The sequence below is a fragment of the Lemur catta genome, chromosome 3, assembly GCF_020740605.2.
Source record: "Lemur catta isolate mLemCat1 chromosome 3, mLemCat1.pri, whole genome shotgun sequence".
Taxonomy (NCBI): Eukaryota; Metazoa; Chordata; class Mammalia; order Primates; family Lemuridae; genus Lemur; species Lemur catta.
In genome coordinates this window covers 3,673,345-3,688,943 of record NC_059130.1, presented here as the reverse complement: position 1 = coordinate 3,688,943, position 15,599 = coordinate 3,673,345, and the positions used below count along the sequence as shown (strand labels likewise).

Below are 15,599 nucleotides of genomic sequence, written 5' to 3'. Positions count from 1 at the left end.
ACGTGTTAACAGTCCATGAATATTTGTCAGATAAATGAATAAATCATCACCACAACAAAAAAGATGGCGGGTAACCTTTATCAAGAGTTTTCTATGTGCCAGGTACTAAGAAAAATATTTACACATAATATCTCCTTTACTTTCCCCCACAACTCTGGGAAGGAAGTATCAGGACTCTGCGGGTGAAAACCTGAGGCATAGGGAAGCTCACACAGGGGGCAAGCGGTGAGGCTGAGGTTCGAGGCCAGGCAGCTTCTTCCTGCAGCCGCAGGGTGGAGCTCGGGCGACCGAGGTGCAGAGTTTGCCTTCGCCCCAGGCTTGGAGGAAAGCGCTGCCGTGCGGGGCCAGGGCACTGGTGTAGCGCGTTTAGCTGTGGCCGCCAGGACGGCCCTGGGCGTGCCCGCAGAGGCCCCACAAGCCCTGGGTGGCTGTGACTGTGTCCTTCACGTTTCCCTCCCGTTTCCTGCTTTCTTTCCAGTCTGGGTGACTGCCGGTGCCATCTCCGTGGAAACCACACAGGACGTTCTTCGGGCCGCCCGGGGAAGCAGCGTCACCCTTCCCTGCACCTACCACACCTCTGCCAAGGACCGAAACGGACTGATCCAGTGGGATAAGCTTCTCAGGAGTCATTCGGTAAGCACCCTTAGCAAGGCCAGGGGACCATGGGGGAGAGTGTCACCTGACCGTGACCTCCTGGCAGGCAAGCACTGCCAAGTCTTTCAACAAATGTCAAACGGAATAAAGGTTGGATCCCGAGCTGGGGTGTACGGGGAGGCCGTGGCGATGCTGGACCTATGGAGGGTCGGATTATGCCACCTTTATTATGAAAAAGTCACCTGCCCTGAAATATCTTTCCGTTGGCCAGTCTCAAATGACCTAAATTGTACTATTCAAGTCAGTCACTCCCTTTGATTAGCACAGCCCTCTCGCCGAGGCCAAATTTTATTTTACAGAGTGGTTTTTTTCCTCCTGTTTGGATTCTTTTGGAGGATGAGGAGGAGTTTTGTTTTATTTTCTAATTCTATTTTTAAATAGATAATATAGCCCCATGGTTTGAAAACCAAAACGTCATGAAAGGTGTGCACTGAGAAGCCAGAATGCTCACTCCCATCCCTGCCCGCCAGCCCCACCACGCTGCTCCCACACCCGCATCCCTCTGTTCCCCCACCCTCCTCCACCCCAGGCCAGGCACATACACACGTAGGTATCATGTGTCTATGTACACATGCATATACATATATGAATACACATGTTTACATATACTACACACATACTGTTTTGCACTTGGCTTTTTTCCTCTTAATAGTATATCTTGGCCTCTTTCCACATATATAGTACACTCATATCTATCTCATTTTTTTTTTTTTTTTTTGAGACAGAGTCTCACTCTGTTGCCCGGGCTAGAGTGCCGTGGCGTCAGCCTAGCTCACAGCAACCTCAAACTCCTGGACTCAAGCGATCCTCCTGCCTCAGCCTCCCAAGTAGCTGGGACTACAGGCATGCACCATCATGCCCGGCTAATTTTTTTTCTATGTATATTTTTAGCTGTCCAGATCATTTCTTTCTATTTTTAGTAGAGACGGGGTCTCGCTCTTGCTCAGGCTGGTCTCGAACTCCTGACCTCAAACGATCCACCCGCCTCGGCCTCCCAGAGTGCTATATCTCATTTTTAAACATTTGCAAAAAGCACTTCATTTTATGAAAGTACTATATGTACCACTGATGGACATTTGGTTTGTTTCTTATATTTTGCTGCTACAAATAATGCTGCCATAAATATAAATATCCCTGGCCAGGCATGGTGGCTCGTGTCTGTAGTCCCAGCTACTTGGGGGACTAAGGCAGGAGGATCACTTGAGCCTAGAAGTTCCAGGTTATAATGAGCTATGATCGGGCCACTGCACTCCAGCTTGGGCAACAGAGCGAGATTCTGTCTCCAAAAAAAGAAAAAAGCAAGGTCTTTAAAAATGCAAACACTCCTGGAAGAAGTACACGTGAGGTCCCTGACCACTCAGAGTGGAAAAGGACTTAGCTTCTTCTCTGACGAGACAGAAGGGGTGAGTAACCTCAGCACCCGGAAGAGACTTTACATCTGGTTTGCTACATACATGTGCTGGTGAAGGAAGGTGTCCTGCAGTTCCTGCAAGCTAAAGGCAGAGCTTTCCTCTTCAGGTTTGCACCCCGGGACTCTGGGAGCCCCCAGGAGGGGTGGCCATGGTCTATCAGGGTCCCTTGGTGCATCAGGCCAACACTTGTTCTCCTTCCCTGTCCATCCTGTCGCTCTAGGACTTAGGCGTCCTGAGCCACCCCAGGGAAGGAGAACAAATAAATTCCAAAGGCAAGAGTCAAGTACACGAAGGGGGCTTGGAAGCCAAGGGTGGCTGCCTAGCATGATGCCTGGGACACAGTAGGTGCTCAGTAAACACCAGCTACTGAATGAGGGAGAGTAGAAAATGGACTGAAATGGAGTGGACCAGAGCAATGCCGGAGGCTACAGAAGGTGAAAGTGCTGGGATGTGAAACGGCCCCATTTACCTGCAGGCGCTCCTGTAGTATGACCTGCCTACCTGCCCCCACCCCAAGTCTTTCAATATCTTCATTTAAAAAAAAATTAAAAAATTTATATAAAACAACAAAAGAAATCCTCAAATGGGTAGCAGGTATCGGAGCGGTTTGTTCTGAGGGTTGGCGTGGTGGCTCTGGGAACGAGGGTACGGGTAGTCAGGGTAGGCGGGAAGCACCATGCCAGGGCCTTGGGGTGAAGACCGAGTGGCATTTCTTCTTCCTCCCAGGAAAGGGTGGTCATCTGGAATTTTCTGACCCAAACCTACACCTACGGTGACCGTTACGAGAACCGTGTCAACATTTCGAAAAACTCCCAGCAGTCAGACGCCTCTGTCACCATCAGCCAGCTGACCATGGATGACAACGGCACCTACGAGTGCTCCGTGTCACTGCTGTCAGACTTGGACGGCACGTCCAAGGCACGCGCCCGCCTCTTGGTCCTCGGTGAGTGTCTCCATTCTTTCGTGATTGGTGGGAAGAGGGAGCAGCACTCTGGTGGCAAGATGAAGCCAGAGGTAGCACCGTGCCCTCCTGTAGCGCAGTCTGTCTCAGGGCAGGGGCCGCTGGTCCTCCCTGTGAACTGAAGAATGCTGGGCTCTCCACGAACTACAGATGCCCCCACGGCAGAGGAGAAGGCTGATCCGGAGTGGGCCCTGCTCTGTCTGGTGTTCCTTCCCCCCGCAACTCTTCCTATTTTCATACCATAGCTACAAAGAGAAGAAAGAGGAAAATCTTAAATTCTATTGCAAAGACTCATTGTGCCTTAATTTGGTCCTCTGAGGGCGGCATTATGACTGTCTTGCGGGGAGTGTCCCTGTCCTAACTTCAGTGACCCTGTGCAAACCCTCCGCACCACATCCGCATACCCTCAGGCCCCAGCAGACACGCCATCAACCAGGGTCTGCTGCCTTGGAAATATGCCCTAAGATGACATTCGTTTCACAGGAGTGACTTTCTGTTGGACTTTATAGTTTGGGAAGGATATGAAAGGTCACCTACTTTAATAACCTCATTTTGTAGATGAGGCCCAGAAAAAGGAAGTAACTGACTCTGCCATTTAGTGAACACGTAGCCTATGTCCAGTCTAAGAAACAGCACCGCCCCTGGGAGGTAGCAGCACCTCAAAGCAAAATAGTTGATCATTTTTCCTTTCTTCTTTTTCCCTTTACGTTACTTGATGGGATTTTATTTTTTAACTGCATAAGGTGGTTGCCCGACTTTTTGAAAGCATTGTATAGAGAATCAAACTACACAGTTACACAAACTAGCACTGTACGAAGAATAACTAAGAACTCCTCCTTCCACCCTACCACCAATGAGGTAGCCAATGGCAACGCAGGTGGGTTTTCTTCCCTACCCCTCTTCATGTCCTCTCAGCACCATGCACGCTCTTGCATACTTTTCGCCTTTTCTTTCTTTTCTCTTAAAAAATGGGATCGTATTATAAAAATCACTCTGCAACTTACTTCTTTTTAAAACAATGTTTCATACATATTTCTCTAGATGAACACATGGATCTGTTAACAGCATATATTCCGTCATATGGATATACCATGATTTATTCAATTGGTCCATACTGATGGATATGCAGGCGGCTTCCATTTTCTTGGCATGAACAATATACTACAGTATACCCCCCCCCACACACACACATGCACGAATGTAGGTTGGGGGGTCCCTTAAATAGCTCCCATTTCCTTCAGCGAATGTCAGCACCAGCGTGGACTCCACCCCCCCTCCCTCAGCATAAATGCGATCGATCCCCCTTTCCCCCTGCCGGGGCCAGAGGAATCAAGTTTAATCTGAGATTACAGAATTTGGTGAAAGCAATGTTCTCCTTTTTTTTAAAAAAAAAAAAAAAAGAAAAAGAAAAGAAAAGACATAAAAGACAAAGAAAGAAAGAAAAGAAAGAAAAAAAGAAAAAGGAAGGAAAAAAGAAAAAAAAGAGAGAGCCCATTTTGTACTACATGTTAACAAATCCAGTAAAAATTTAAAAAAAACCAAAGTTTTCTTTCCCGCTGGCCTTGCAGCCGGCCCACCTTGAGGCGGAAGGGCTTTGATCGCGCAGGCCGGGCCACCCGGGCCGGTGACCGCCCGGGGCCCCGAGGCGAGCAGGGGGCGCCCAGGGGGGCCGGGGCCGCGGGGACACGCGACCCGCCGTGTCCCGGCCTCTGGCGCCCCCGCACGGCTGCAGCGGGACTTGCGGCCGGCCCTCCCTGCCCTCCCCGCGCCTTCTGCCTCAGTTGCTCGTCCGCGCTCGGCTCGGGGCTGAGACGCGCCGGCTGAGAGCGGGACAGCAAGGCCCGGAGGTCCCCGGCCCCGCGCGTGGAAGCTCGAGTTGAACCAGATCTGTCTGGTGCAAGGTCCTCATGGTGTCAACGGTGGGGGCTGAGACCAGAGACCCCCGCGAGGGATCTGGACCAGCGAGGCCCTGCCGTGGCGGGGGGGGCGTTTGGGGGCTGCGGTGAAGGGACAGGGGGGAAAGGACCGACACATTCCTCCCTAAAGCTGAGCTCGTTAGGGGTCGCCGGTCCCTTGTTTGTCATCATTGCTACTTCTGCCTCGGAGAGAATTTAGGATTTGCCCTTTGTATTACAGTTCTCCCTTAGCAAACGGCGGGGTAACGCAGAGCTGGTCTTTGGACGCCTTCGAATGCTTTTTAGGTTTCTGTCGTTGACGGGGGGCATCAGTCACTTTCTTTCCCTTTTTGTCCTGCATCCCAAAGAAACCTGGTCAGAGAAAGGCTCTGCTATCACTCATGCACACTTAGCATGTGCCTTCCGGCAGACCTGGGACTTCTCAGGTGGTCTTGGTATTTGGGGACAGCTCTCTAATTGTGGGATGCAGGCTTAGGCTCCTGTTTAAGGCATTCCCGGGAACAAGGGTGGATGGTCAGGATGTGGAGACAGGGATTTTTCTGGACCTCTGAGGAGCTCAAGAGATAACGCTTGGCTCAGTCAGCCTGTCCTAGAGCAGGGTCCTCCTGTCCCCCCTGGAAGTGCTCATCTTCTCTTGTCCTCTGGGGACCTGCTTGCCGGGCCAGCGGGGTGGGCAGGAGGCTGCAGGTCAGAGTGGTCCTCGGGCGGCAGCCTCCTCCTCCCCACTCTGCTCCAGTTCCAGGGTCCCGGCCAGGATAGACGCAGTCTGGCCTGGAGCCTGCGCCTCTTAGCTTTAGGGACTGTGCAGGCGGGAGTGGCAGTTAGGGAGGGCCTCTTGTTTCCCCCCTGCTGGCCCCACGCCTGGCTGCCCTCACTGTGGCAGCAGGAGATGTCGAGCACACCCACAACAGCCTGCCTGTTTCCAAGAGGAGACTGAGGCTGCTGGGCTGGACGGGGGAGGTGTGTCCAGAGAGCTTCCCCAGTGACTGCTGGGAGGGGCTGAGATCGGAATGCCTGCCGGATGCTCAGCGGCCCACCGTGCACCTGGGGTGTAGGACAGGCAGCGCTGTTCATCGGGCAAGCCAGCCATCCAAGGGGGCATGGAAGGAAAGACGTAGAGGGGACAGGCCTGCAACCCAGGGATCCCAGTAACAACCTTCTCCATGGTGTGCCCTCCCCTTCTCACCCCAGGGACAGTACCTGAAGTCTCAAGCACCCTCCATGCTTCTTGCCCCAGTGCCTTTGCACCTGCTGTTTTCTCCGCCTGGTGTGCCCTCGCTTCTCTTTCTCTGATGACCATCAGCACCTCCACCACTGGCCCTGCTGACGCTCACACTCCCTTCAGGTCACAGCTGACGCTGTGTTGGGTCAGTGCTCGGGCCTTCCCTGCCCCTGCAGCCTTGCCTCCTGCCCGGTCACTGTCGGAATACTTGTCTTCTGCCCCCACTGCGTTCCCTGACTCACTTACTGCGTCATACCGGTGTCCAGCACCGTCAGGCACACAGTAGGTGCCCAAGGTTTGCAGACGGAACTGCTCTGCACAGTGGTGTGTTAACGACGCTGAGTGAACGGAACAGGCTTAAGATCCCCAGGAACTTGGGGAGATCAGGTTAGGATTGTGAGCTGAGGGTGGCCTGCTGGTTTTGTAACCTCTCTGTGGACTTCCCTGTCCTTATCTCTGCCCCTGCCCCCTCCCTCCCGCTCTCCACCCAGCGCTTATCTCCACCAGGCCACTCCTGGCAATTGCATTTTATCAGCAGAACACCAGAAGAGGGTAATGCCTTAACCCCAAGAGAACATTCCTAAGAAGTTAGAGTTGAAGGGCCTCGGCGATCATTTAACCCAGAGGCAGGCAAACTAGGGATCAAATCCAGCCCACAGCCTGTTTTTACAGTTCTAAAGCATTATTAAAAAAGAAAAAGAAGCAGCAACAGAGATGATATATGGTCTGCAAAGCCTAAAATATTGCCTTCTGGCCCTTTACCGAAAAGGTATGTTGTCTCCTAATTTTACAGATAGGAACTCTCAGGTCCAGAGAGATTGAGGATTTCCCTAAAATGGCACAGAGGAGTCCATGGCACAGGGAGCTCATGTGGGTTGGTGGAGAGAGCACTGGGCCTGGAGTCACAAGACCTGGGTTCTAGTTCCAGCTCTGCCAGGACCCGAGAACAAGTGTCCTCTCTGGGCCTCAGTATCCCCACCTGTATAATGGTCATGTTGAACTATCTTTAAAATCCCATGGCTCTAGAAAACACACGAAACCACACCTTTTAAAGCTACTGTATCCAGCCCATGAGACTTCCCACTGTCCACACTGCCTTTCTGTGATGGGGGCAGGCCACCAAGGAGATATTTTGGGGAGAATTGGTTTTATAGCATTCCATCTCACCACTAAGCTATGGATTTCTCTGCCTGTAACAGACAAGGCGGTCCATGTGTGTTCGGGGTGGCACCTGATTTATGCCTTCGCTTTGACCCTCCTCTACACAGTGCCGCCCTCCAAGCCGGATTGTAGCATCCAGGGAGAAACCATAATTGGGAACGACATCCAGCTGACCTGCCAGTCGACGGAGGGCTCCCCGGCCCCTCAGTACAGCTGGAAGAGGTACAACCTCCTGAACCAGGAGCAGTCCCTGACTCAACCAGGTAATGGGGTCAGCAAGCAAGGTGGTCCCCACACCAAGGTGTAGCTGATTGGCTAGGGCTGCCAGGGGAGACCTGGGATGACCAATCAGATCCCCCTGCAGGCTGCCCCATCCCCTGACTCCCCCACCCTGCTGTTGCCACTGTGATATCTGGGCCGTCTCTCCAAGCACTGGTTTCTCATCATAATGCTTACCTCATAGTCCCGGTGAGAAATAAAAACTGATACAAAGCACTCAGCAGAAGCACATAGTAAATGCCAAATTGTTTCCTCTATTCCCAATACCTCAATTCTCTTGAATAAGCTTGTATTGACGACCACTTTGTGCAGAAGCACCGGGTGGGGTTTTAATTTTGATTACGATTATGTCCATAGTGATATACTAGTACATCGTTATGATTATGATTAGGTGCACACGTGCGGCCCCAAGTCTAACTCTGCGGCTCCCCCCACGGGTGAGGAATTTCTCATTTCCATCCTCCATCCAGGCTGGTCCATCTCAGACTCCACTGACCCCACCACCCCGAACACACTCCCCGTTATGGCCCCACCCAGGTACCCGTCCACGTCCCGTGAGGGTCCCACGTCCTAAGGGAAGGAGATGGTAGGCTCCGCTACAGTTGCCAGGAGACCTGTTTTGTACTGGGCAGCTTGGCTTGTGACCTCTCAGTCAGGAAACAAACTGCGGGGGGGGGAAAAATAAAGCTATATAAACATCCTGCTGTCCTTACTCCGGAGCCAGCGGGTTTGAATCCCTGAGCCCCTTGTGCCCGCTGCTGCACCCAGTCCCCTGGCCATCGATCAGGAAGGACAAGGCCTGGAAGGTCCACTGGATTTAGCTTGCAGGAGGGCTTCCAGGTCAGGGTGAGTGGAAGAGGAAGCGGGAGGGGGAATGTGGAGAGTGGAGCCAGCAGGGCACACGGCTGCTCCGAGCAGGTGAGGTTTGGGCTGTAGGAGGTATGTCTGGTGTCCGGGTGGGCTGGCCGGGTGCATACGCACACCGGGTTCACTCAGACCAGGATGAACTTTACCACTCCAGCTTTGACTCGTTTGGTGGCAAACCAATTACTTAATAAAAACAGAATTAGTAGAACCCACTCAACCTAATGTAAAATAGAAGATACAATGTGGATTTCAACAAGCTTCCAGTTTTGTTTACATGTTTCTGGTTGGCAAATTTTTATTGAATGTGTCTGGAATTTTCATTGAAACCACCTGGCAGCTGTCCCCAGGCTCTGGGGCTTCTTCTCTCTCCGGCCTGTGAAGGACCCAGTGACTTCAGTGGTGGTCATGGTAGGTCTGCTAGGGACACTGGTTGTGTCTGAGCTTCCTTCTAGCAAAACGTTTGTGGGGGACCCACAGCTGAAGGTCACAGGGGATAAGCGCCACAAGAGTGCAGACGTAACACAGTGACGTGTAAGAGGGTCAAAGATGTCCCCAAGGAGGGGGCGTTGGAGCTGGCAGGACAGCACGGTGGTTAAGAGCAAGCCATGGGCTTGAATCCTGGCTCTGCCACTTGTTAGCTGTGTGGCCTTGGCACGTTGCTTAGCTTCCTTTTTGCCTTAGTTTCTACACCAGTGAAATGGGCACAATGCTAGTTTAACTTCATAGGGCTGTGGTGACTTGCCTGGTACATAGTAAGTGCTCAATTAATGCTAGGTCTTATCAGCTGTTATTTGAGCTGGGTCCTCAAGGATGAGTAGGCGGGGCAGGGGGGACAGCACAGAAATCGTGACCGTTGCGTGCGGCTGAGGGGCAGGGTGCAGGGACGGGCAGGAACGGCAGGAGAGGCTGTTGGGGGACGCAGTGATGCAAGACTGTGGAGGGCCAGTGCCTCCGGCTGGGGGTGGCCTTTGCCCGGTAAGCCATGGCCCGTTCTGAGCCACCTGGCCCCAGCCCTCCTGCCTCTGGGAGACTCCTCGGGTTGGTAGAAGCCAAGACTTCGGGTTTTCTGTGATCCAAAAGGGGAGAATCCTGAGGGCGTGAGAGGAGGTTAAAGGGAGAATTCTCCCTTTAGTTTGCAAAAGCCTCATCCTGTCTCTGGTTAAGATTTGCTCAGTCAGAGGGGACCTGCGGGTGACAGAAAAGAATGTGGTTAACGGTACCGGGTGCTGTTGTGGGGTGAGGCTCTCAGAGCCTTCTGTCTCCACCCTGCACACAGAGCCCTCGAGACCCTCAGCATCTTCTTCCTCTGCGGGTCAGCCCACACCCACTTCAGACTGTAAAACACTTCAGTCCACTGGGGATGACGTGGAGAGGAGGGTTCCTCCGCCCTCCTTCATCTGAAGACAGAATTTCCAACATTACAGATTGGTTCCCTTGAGCAGTCGGTGGAAACCAGCTAACAGGGAGAAGGTCAGGGACTCCGGAACCAGGAAACAAGGATTCGAGTGTTGAATTCTCCACAGCCTCTCTGACCGTTAGTATCATCGTTTGAAAAAAAACTGGGATGATCGTAATACTACTCCCCCCGAAGGCTGTGAAGAGGATGAGAGGCGATCACACATGTGACAGCTCTGAACATAATTTGTAAACTGTGTCCCAGTCTGCTGGGTTTCATGCACCAGATAAACAGGAGTTTGGGTATCAAGGAAATGTCAGGGGCACTCCAGGAGCTGGAGTGCTTTGGTGGGGAGGTTGTGAAGAATGGGGACGGGTCCAGGGAGGATCTTGAGGGCCCTGGGTGAGGGTGACAGCCCGAGCTTGTTGACAAGCCATGGAGGGTGAGGGAGCAGAAAAGTTAGATCTTGTCAACTTGGTGAGACCAGAGTTTTCCTGGCGGGGAAGCCACACCTGGAGTAGAGCGGAGACCGGGGACAGATGACTTTCCTGCACATTCCCCCTCTTGACCACAAGGTGTCACCACTGCAGCGGAAACATTAGTTTTCTCTGGCTTTCAGAAATGACCCTTTCCCAAGGAAAAGGGGATTAGGAGCCCCAGCTCCGAATCAAAGCAGGTCCCGTGGCACTGGTTCATCCCAGAACAGCGTCTGAGCTGCGCTGTTTGCATCGGAGAACCGGGGAAGGAAAGCTGACTCAGTAGACTAGAAGTCCCACCCTAAACAAGACCTGGAGCTCAAAGCTGGGCTTGGATGACCAAGAAGGTCCTCAGTCCGTGTGCCGTGTGCTGCACGCGCCTAACACGCAGACTTTCACTCCCTGAAGTAGTGGGACTCTGTTAAGAGCTCTAGACCCAGCTCTGTGTCCAGGGTCACAGAACATTCCCCGAAGTGTATTCCTGCCAGATGCCTCTTGAAAATAACAAAATACAGTTAGTGTAGAAAATGAGACCATTAATGCCATAACCCCCATCAGAGATTCCCAGTGCTCATTAGCATATTAGGAGCTCTGAAAGCTCATCCCTTAAAAACCTTATTTAACCCTAACTCAGTGATTTCTAAACCTGCTTTGGTTATGCACCCTTTGTCAGTACCATACACTGATGTCACTTGTCAGCAATATTCCAGGACATGCACTGAGGTGCGGCATCCTGCGATGGAAGGGCAGCACCTTACAGAGAATGAGCACCCAGAGAGTAGCGCCCCGGGCTTCAAGAGAAGAATTCGGAGAAAATACAAGTGAAAAGACTGGAAGAAAAAACCCCAAATCAAAGTGCTGTTATTTCTGGGTAGTGAGATAATGAATGATTTTTATCTCACTCTCTCTTCTTTATGGCGGCTTTCCTTGACCTTTCGGAGAAGATCAAATCTCCTCGCTGTAAACTCAAATAGCACCTCCACTTTGAACTGTGACCGCCCATGAACTCACCATAGTCTCTTGTCCGTCTTCCTTCATTGACTGAAAACACGAAGAGGATAGGGAGCCTCTTCATGTGGTTTATGGCTGTGACCAGCATATATTTTCTGTATTGAATTGAATTGAAATAGTTTCATGTCATATATAAATTCTTCTAATGAGCATACATTGCTTTTATAATATAAATTTTTAAAAGAAAGTTGCCAACAGCTCCAGGGAGTTCTAGGCCTCAAACAGGATTTTTGTTCCAGCTTTGTTACGTCTGAACCTTGCGACCTTGAACAAGTCTCCAGTTAACTTCTCTGAGCCTCCGGTTACCTCCACGAAATTGGAGACTGAAGTATTTGCTCCACCCACCATACCAGACTGTAGGAAGGATGAGAGGGCATCGTATTTGAGGACGGGTACTGAGCAGCACATCCAGACGAAGATACGATCTTGCAAGACAGTGGCAGTGGGGCAGGGAGAGGGCAGCTCCCCTGCTTGTGCCCATGGGACACCGGGGGAAGTAGCAGGAAATAAAGCTGGCGCGATTGCCAGGGCCAGATCTATAACATTGCCACTGTATTAGGAAGCTTGAACTTGTTACTGAAGATGACGCGCAGCCTCTGAAATGCCTGAACAGAGCAGGGACAGGATCCTCGCTGCAATTTAGAATGTTCCTGTGGATGGAGTGTCACCACCTGGTGGCAGCAGGGATCATACAAGGCTGGCCCTGCAGCTAACTTAGAGGACTCCAGTCTCTAACTCTTCTCTCAAAATAGCGGTCATGACAGAGCATCTTTGAGGACAGGACGTATGCGTATGTCTAAGTGGAAAGCTCTCCCTTTCAAGATGAAGAAATTCACGGATCGTAGCTTTAGAAGAAAGGTCTCTCATGAGGACACTCTCGTCCCTGCCCCTGGGTTCAGGAGGATCAGGTGTTTGCCTGCCCACATTCCACAGCTCAGGGAAGCTAAGGCTTGCTTAGGTGGCCGCAGGTGCAGCGGAAGAGTCTCCACCGACAGCCCCGTCCCGCCCCCATCCTGCCCCCCTGTCCTGCCCCCCTGTCCTGCCCCCGTCCCGCCCCCTGTCCCGCCCGCATCCTGCCCCCGTCCTGCCCCTGTCCTGCCCCCGTCCCGCCCCCGTCCCGCCCCCGTCCCGCCCCAGCACCTCACCAACACACACCACACACACTTGCACCTGCCCACACTTCCCCACACACAGTAATACCCGGTACACACACCACACACCACACACAGTAATACCCGGTATACACACACACACACACCACACACAAACCACATTCACATATACCATACATACCACACACCACAGCCCACATACATCACACACTCACACACACCATACACACCACACACACACACTACACATCACACACAGACCACATGCTACACACGCCACACCCCACATCCACCACACACTCACACATACCATCTGCACCACACACACACCACATACACCACACACACTCTACACATACACACACTGCACACACCCTACCTCACACACACACCCCACATCTATCACACACACACCACACACTACATATATATCATACACACCACACACACATCACACACAACACACACCATATACACACTACACAGTGCACACATACACATACACACCACACACACACACACCACACACACACAACACCCACAATACAGACCCCACACACCCCACACTCATACCCGTTCGTGACAGAAATCCAGAGATCAGGGTTCTTGATTTCCCGAGCCTTCTTTCATGTGAGTCCAAGCTAAGAGATTGAGTTTCTGAAGATTATAAAAGTGGTAATATTATCGTCTAATTCGAAAGCATTTTCCTGTACTACATAATGCATATTATGTTTCCTGAGCACTTACTCCAGGTTGGGCATTCTGTTGTGGGCTTATATTTATGAGTAGCACCTCATTTTGTGCTCACAGGTACCCTGTGAGGCAGGTACTATTATTTCCATTATGGATGAAGAAATGAAGTTTCAGTGAAGCTCAGTTACTTGCCAAAGGCCCCAAACTCATAAATGTCAGAGCCAGACGTCGAACCCGGGGTCCCTGACTGAGTTCTCAGCACTTCAGTGCTAACCGCCTGGTTTAATCATCCCACCGCCCTAGAGGTGCAGCTTTTCTCCACGTCACAGACGAGGCTGCACCTTGGAGAGGCTCAGTGGCCCTGCTCACACCTCCCTAGGAGTCCGGGCCTCCCGCGTCCTGGCTGTCTCCACGCCACTGGGTGTCCCTCTCACCCCGACCGTTCTTCCTCCCAGTCTCAGGTCAGCCCCTCCACCTGAAGAACATCTCCGCCGACACGTCGGGGTACTACATCTGCACTGCCAGCAACGACGTGGGGACGCAGTCCTGCAACATCACGGTGGCCTCCAGGCTTCGTAAGAGCAGCTTGGGGAGGGAAGGGTGACGAAGGCCAGAAGGTGGCTGGCTGGGGTCCAAAGAGTCATCTGAGACCACCAAGGAGATGAACTGGGGAGCCCCTTTGGGGCCACCCACCTGCAGGGTGGCTGCGGTGGCCTGGGCAGGACAATTCCCGTCCGAGGTTCCCCTTGCTCTGAGGCCAGTCCTGTTCCGCTGGTTCTTTGGCAGTGGAGCGTAGGACTGACTTCTGGAGGCTTCCTCAGGCCTGCCTGCCCTGAGGGCCACTCGGTGAGCACGGGGACGTGCCCAGAGCCAGCTGCCACAGAGTCTGGCCCCCATCCTTTCGGTGGGGAGATGCCACGTCTAGCTCAGGGAGGTGGCAGGGCTGACACCGAGGACTTTTTGAGAGCCTGGGCAGCCCAGAGAGTGTTAAGATACGAAGTTGTTGGTCTGTCTGTCCCTGTCTGCATCTCCGTCCTGAAGAGGACTCCCTGGCCATGTCTGGTCACATCCCGCGAGACCAGGCCTTTCATGGAGCTGGCGCTGCTGCTCCTCCGGCTGGGAGGAGGGCTGGGGGCCAGGCCGGCTCGGGGGCTGCAGCTGCCCTGTCCTCTGGCAGCCTCCATGAACGTGGCGCTGTACGCGGGCATCGCGGGGGGCGTGGTCGCAGCCTTCATTGTCATCGGCATCGTCATCTACTGCTGCTGCTGCCGAGGGACGGACAAGGCTGAGGACAAGGAGGACGCGAGGCCGTGAGTGTCGGGGCGGGCTGCCTGTTGGAAGGGGCTGGGCGGATTGGAAATGCACATCCCAACTCCTCAGGGCCTCTCCCACTTGCAACACCCCTGGGGGACAGCACCCCCATTTTGTGGCAGGGAAAAGAGTGACCTGCCTGTCGTAAAGTGTGCCTTGTAGCCCTGGGACTCGCCTCCCTGGTGTGGGGTTTCCCAGGCTCAGAGCTCAGGACAGGGCTTCCTGGGGTGGCCCCAGAGCCACGTGTGGGCTGGAGCCTCCGTCCCGGGGCCAGTCCCTCCTCGGCTAGTGGAGCCAGCCTGACCCCGTGACCCCTCAGCTCAGGAGTGGAACACGTCGTGGCACCCTCCTGTCTCCTCTCAGCTCTGCCCTTTGCGGCGCGAGGGGGGCGCTGACAGGTCTGGGGGCTGCTCTTGCCATAATGTGCACTAGGCCCAGCTCCCTTGGGGGTCCGACTGGGGGCACATCCTTCAGCTCCGTCCTCACTGCCCTGTAGGAATCGGGCAGACTACCAGGAGCCACCAGAGCAGCTGAGAGAGCTTTCCAGAGGGAGGGAAGAGGAGGAGGAGGAGGTGGAGGACGAAGACCCGAGGAGCTCCGGGCGCGAATCCCCTGACCCCCCTGGCCGTGAATCCCCTGACCCCCCTGGCCGGTGACGGGGCCTGCTGCGGGGTGGCGTGGAAGAAGATTAGGGGTTCATTCTCCTCCTTCCTGGCATCCCTCTCCTCTTCAAGCCCCAGTCTCCTGACCCTCCACCCTAGACATTGATGGGATGCTTCTTCCCTGTGTCTCTGCTGGGTGACTTGGCTGGCCCGGTGAGGGGGGTCCCTCCTGGGACTGGCCCTGCCAACCACCCTGTCCTGTGAAGTGACACCTCCCCACTGCCACACCTAGTTCAGGGCCCGGCCCTCACCCTGGCCCAGGCTGCAGCCCCCACTCCCCAAGTAGCTGGTAGGAGCCCCCAGAAGCCCAGCGCTGCGCGGGGCCCTCCTGCTCCAAACGCTCCGGGGAGGCAGTGTGGCCGCAGGAGGCCTGCCCCGCTCACCCGTGTGCCCAGCACCTCGGGGAGGCCCTGGCAGAGCGTTTGCACTCAATGCATTTTTGTTGAGTGACTGAAAGAATAAATGA

At 53.5% G+C, this 15,599-nt stretch overlaps 1 protein-coding gene across 1 annotated transcript in view; it reads left to right on the top strand.

Moving 5' to 3' along the window:
- Positions 1–15,279, top strand: part of GPA33 (glycoprotein A33) — a 29,797-nt gene extending 14,518 nt beyond the window's left edge. The window contains exons 2-7 of the mRNA XM_045546617.1: positions 479–633; positions 2,793–3,009; positions 7,434–7,589; positions 13,616–13,735; positions 14,338–14,470; positions 14,968–15,279. Coding sequence (XP_045402573.1) covers positions 479–633; positions 2,793–3,009; positions 7,434–7,589; positions 13,616–13,735; positions 14,338–14,470; positions 14,968–15,127 — 941 coding nt within the window. The 3' untranslated portion in view covers positions 15,128–15,279. The remainder of the gene's footprint in view (positions 1–478; positions 634–2,792; positions 3,010–7,433; positions 7,590–13,615; positions 13,736–14,337; positions 14,471–14,967) is intronic.
- The last annotated feature ends 320 nt before the right edge of the window (positions 15,280–15,599 follow it).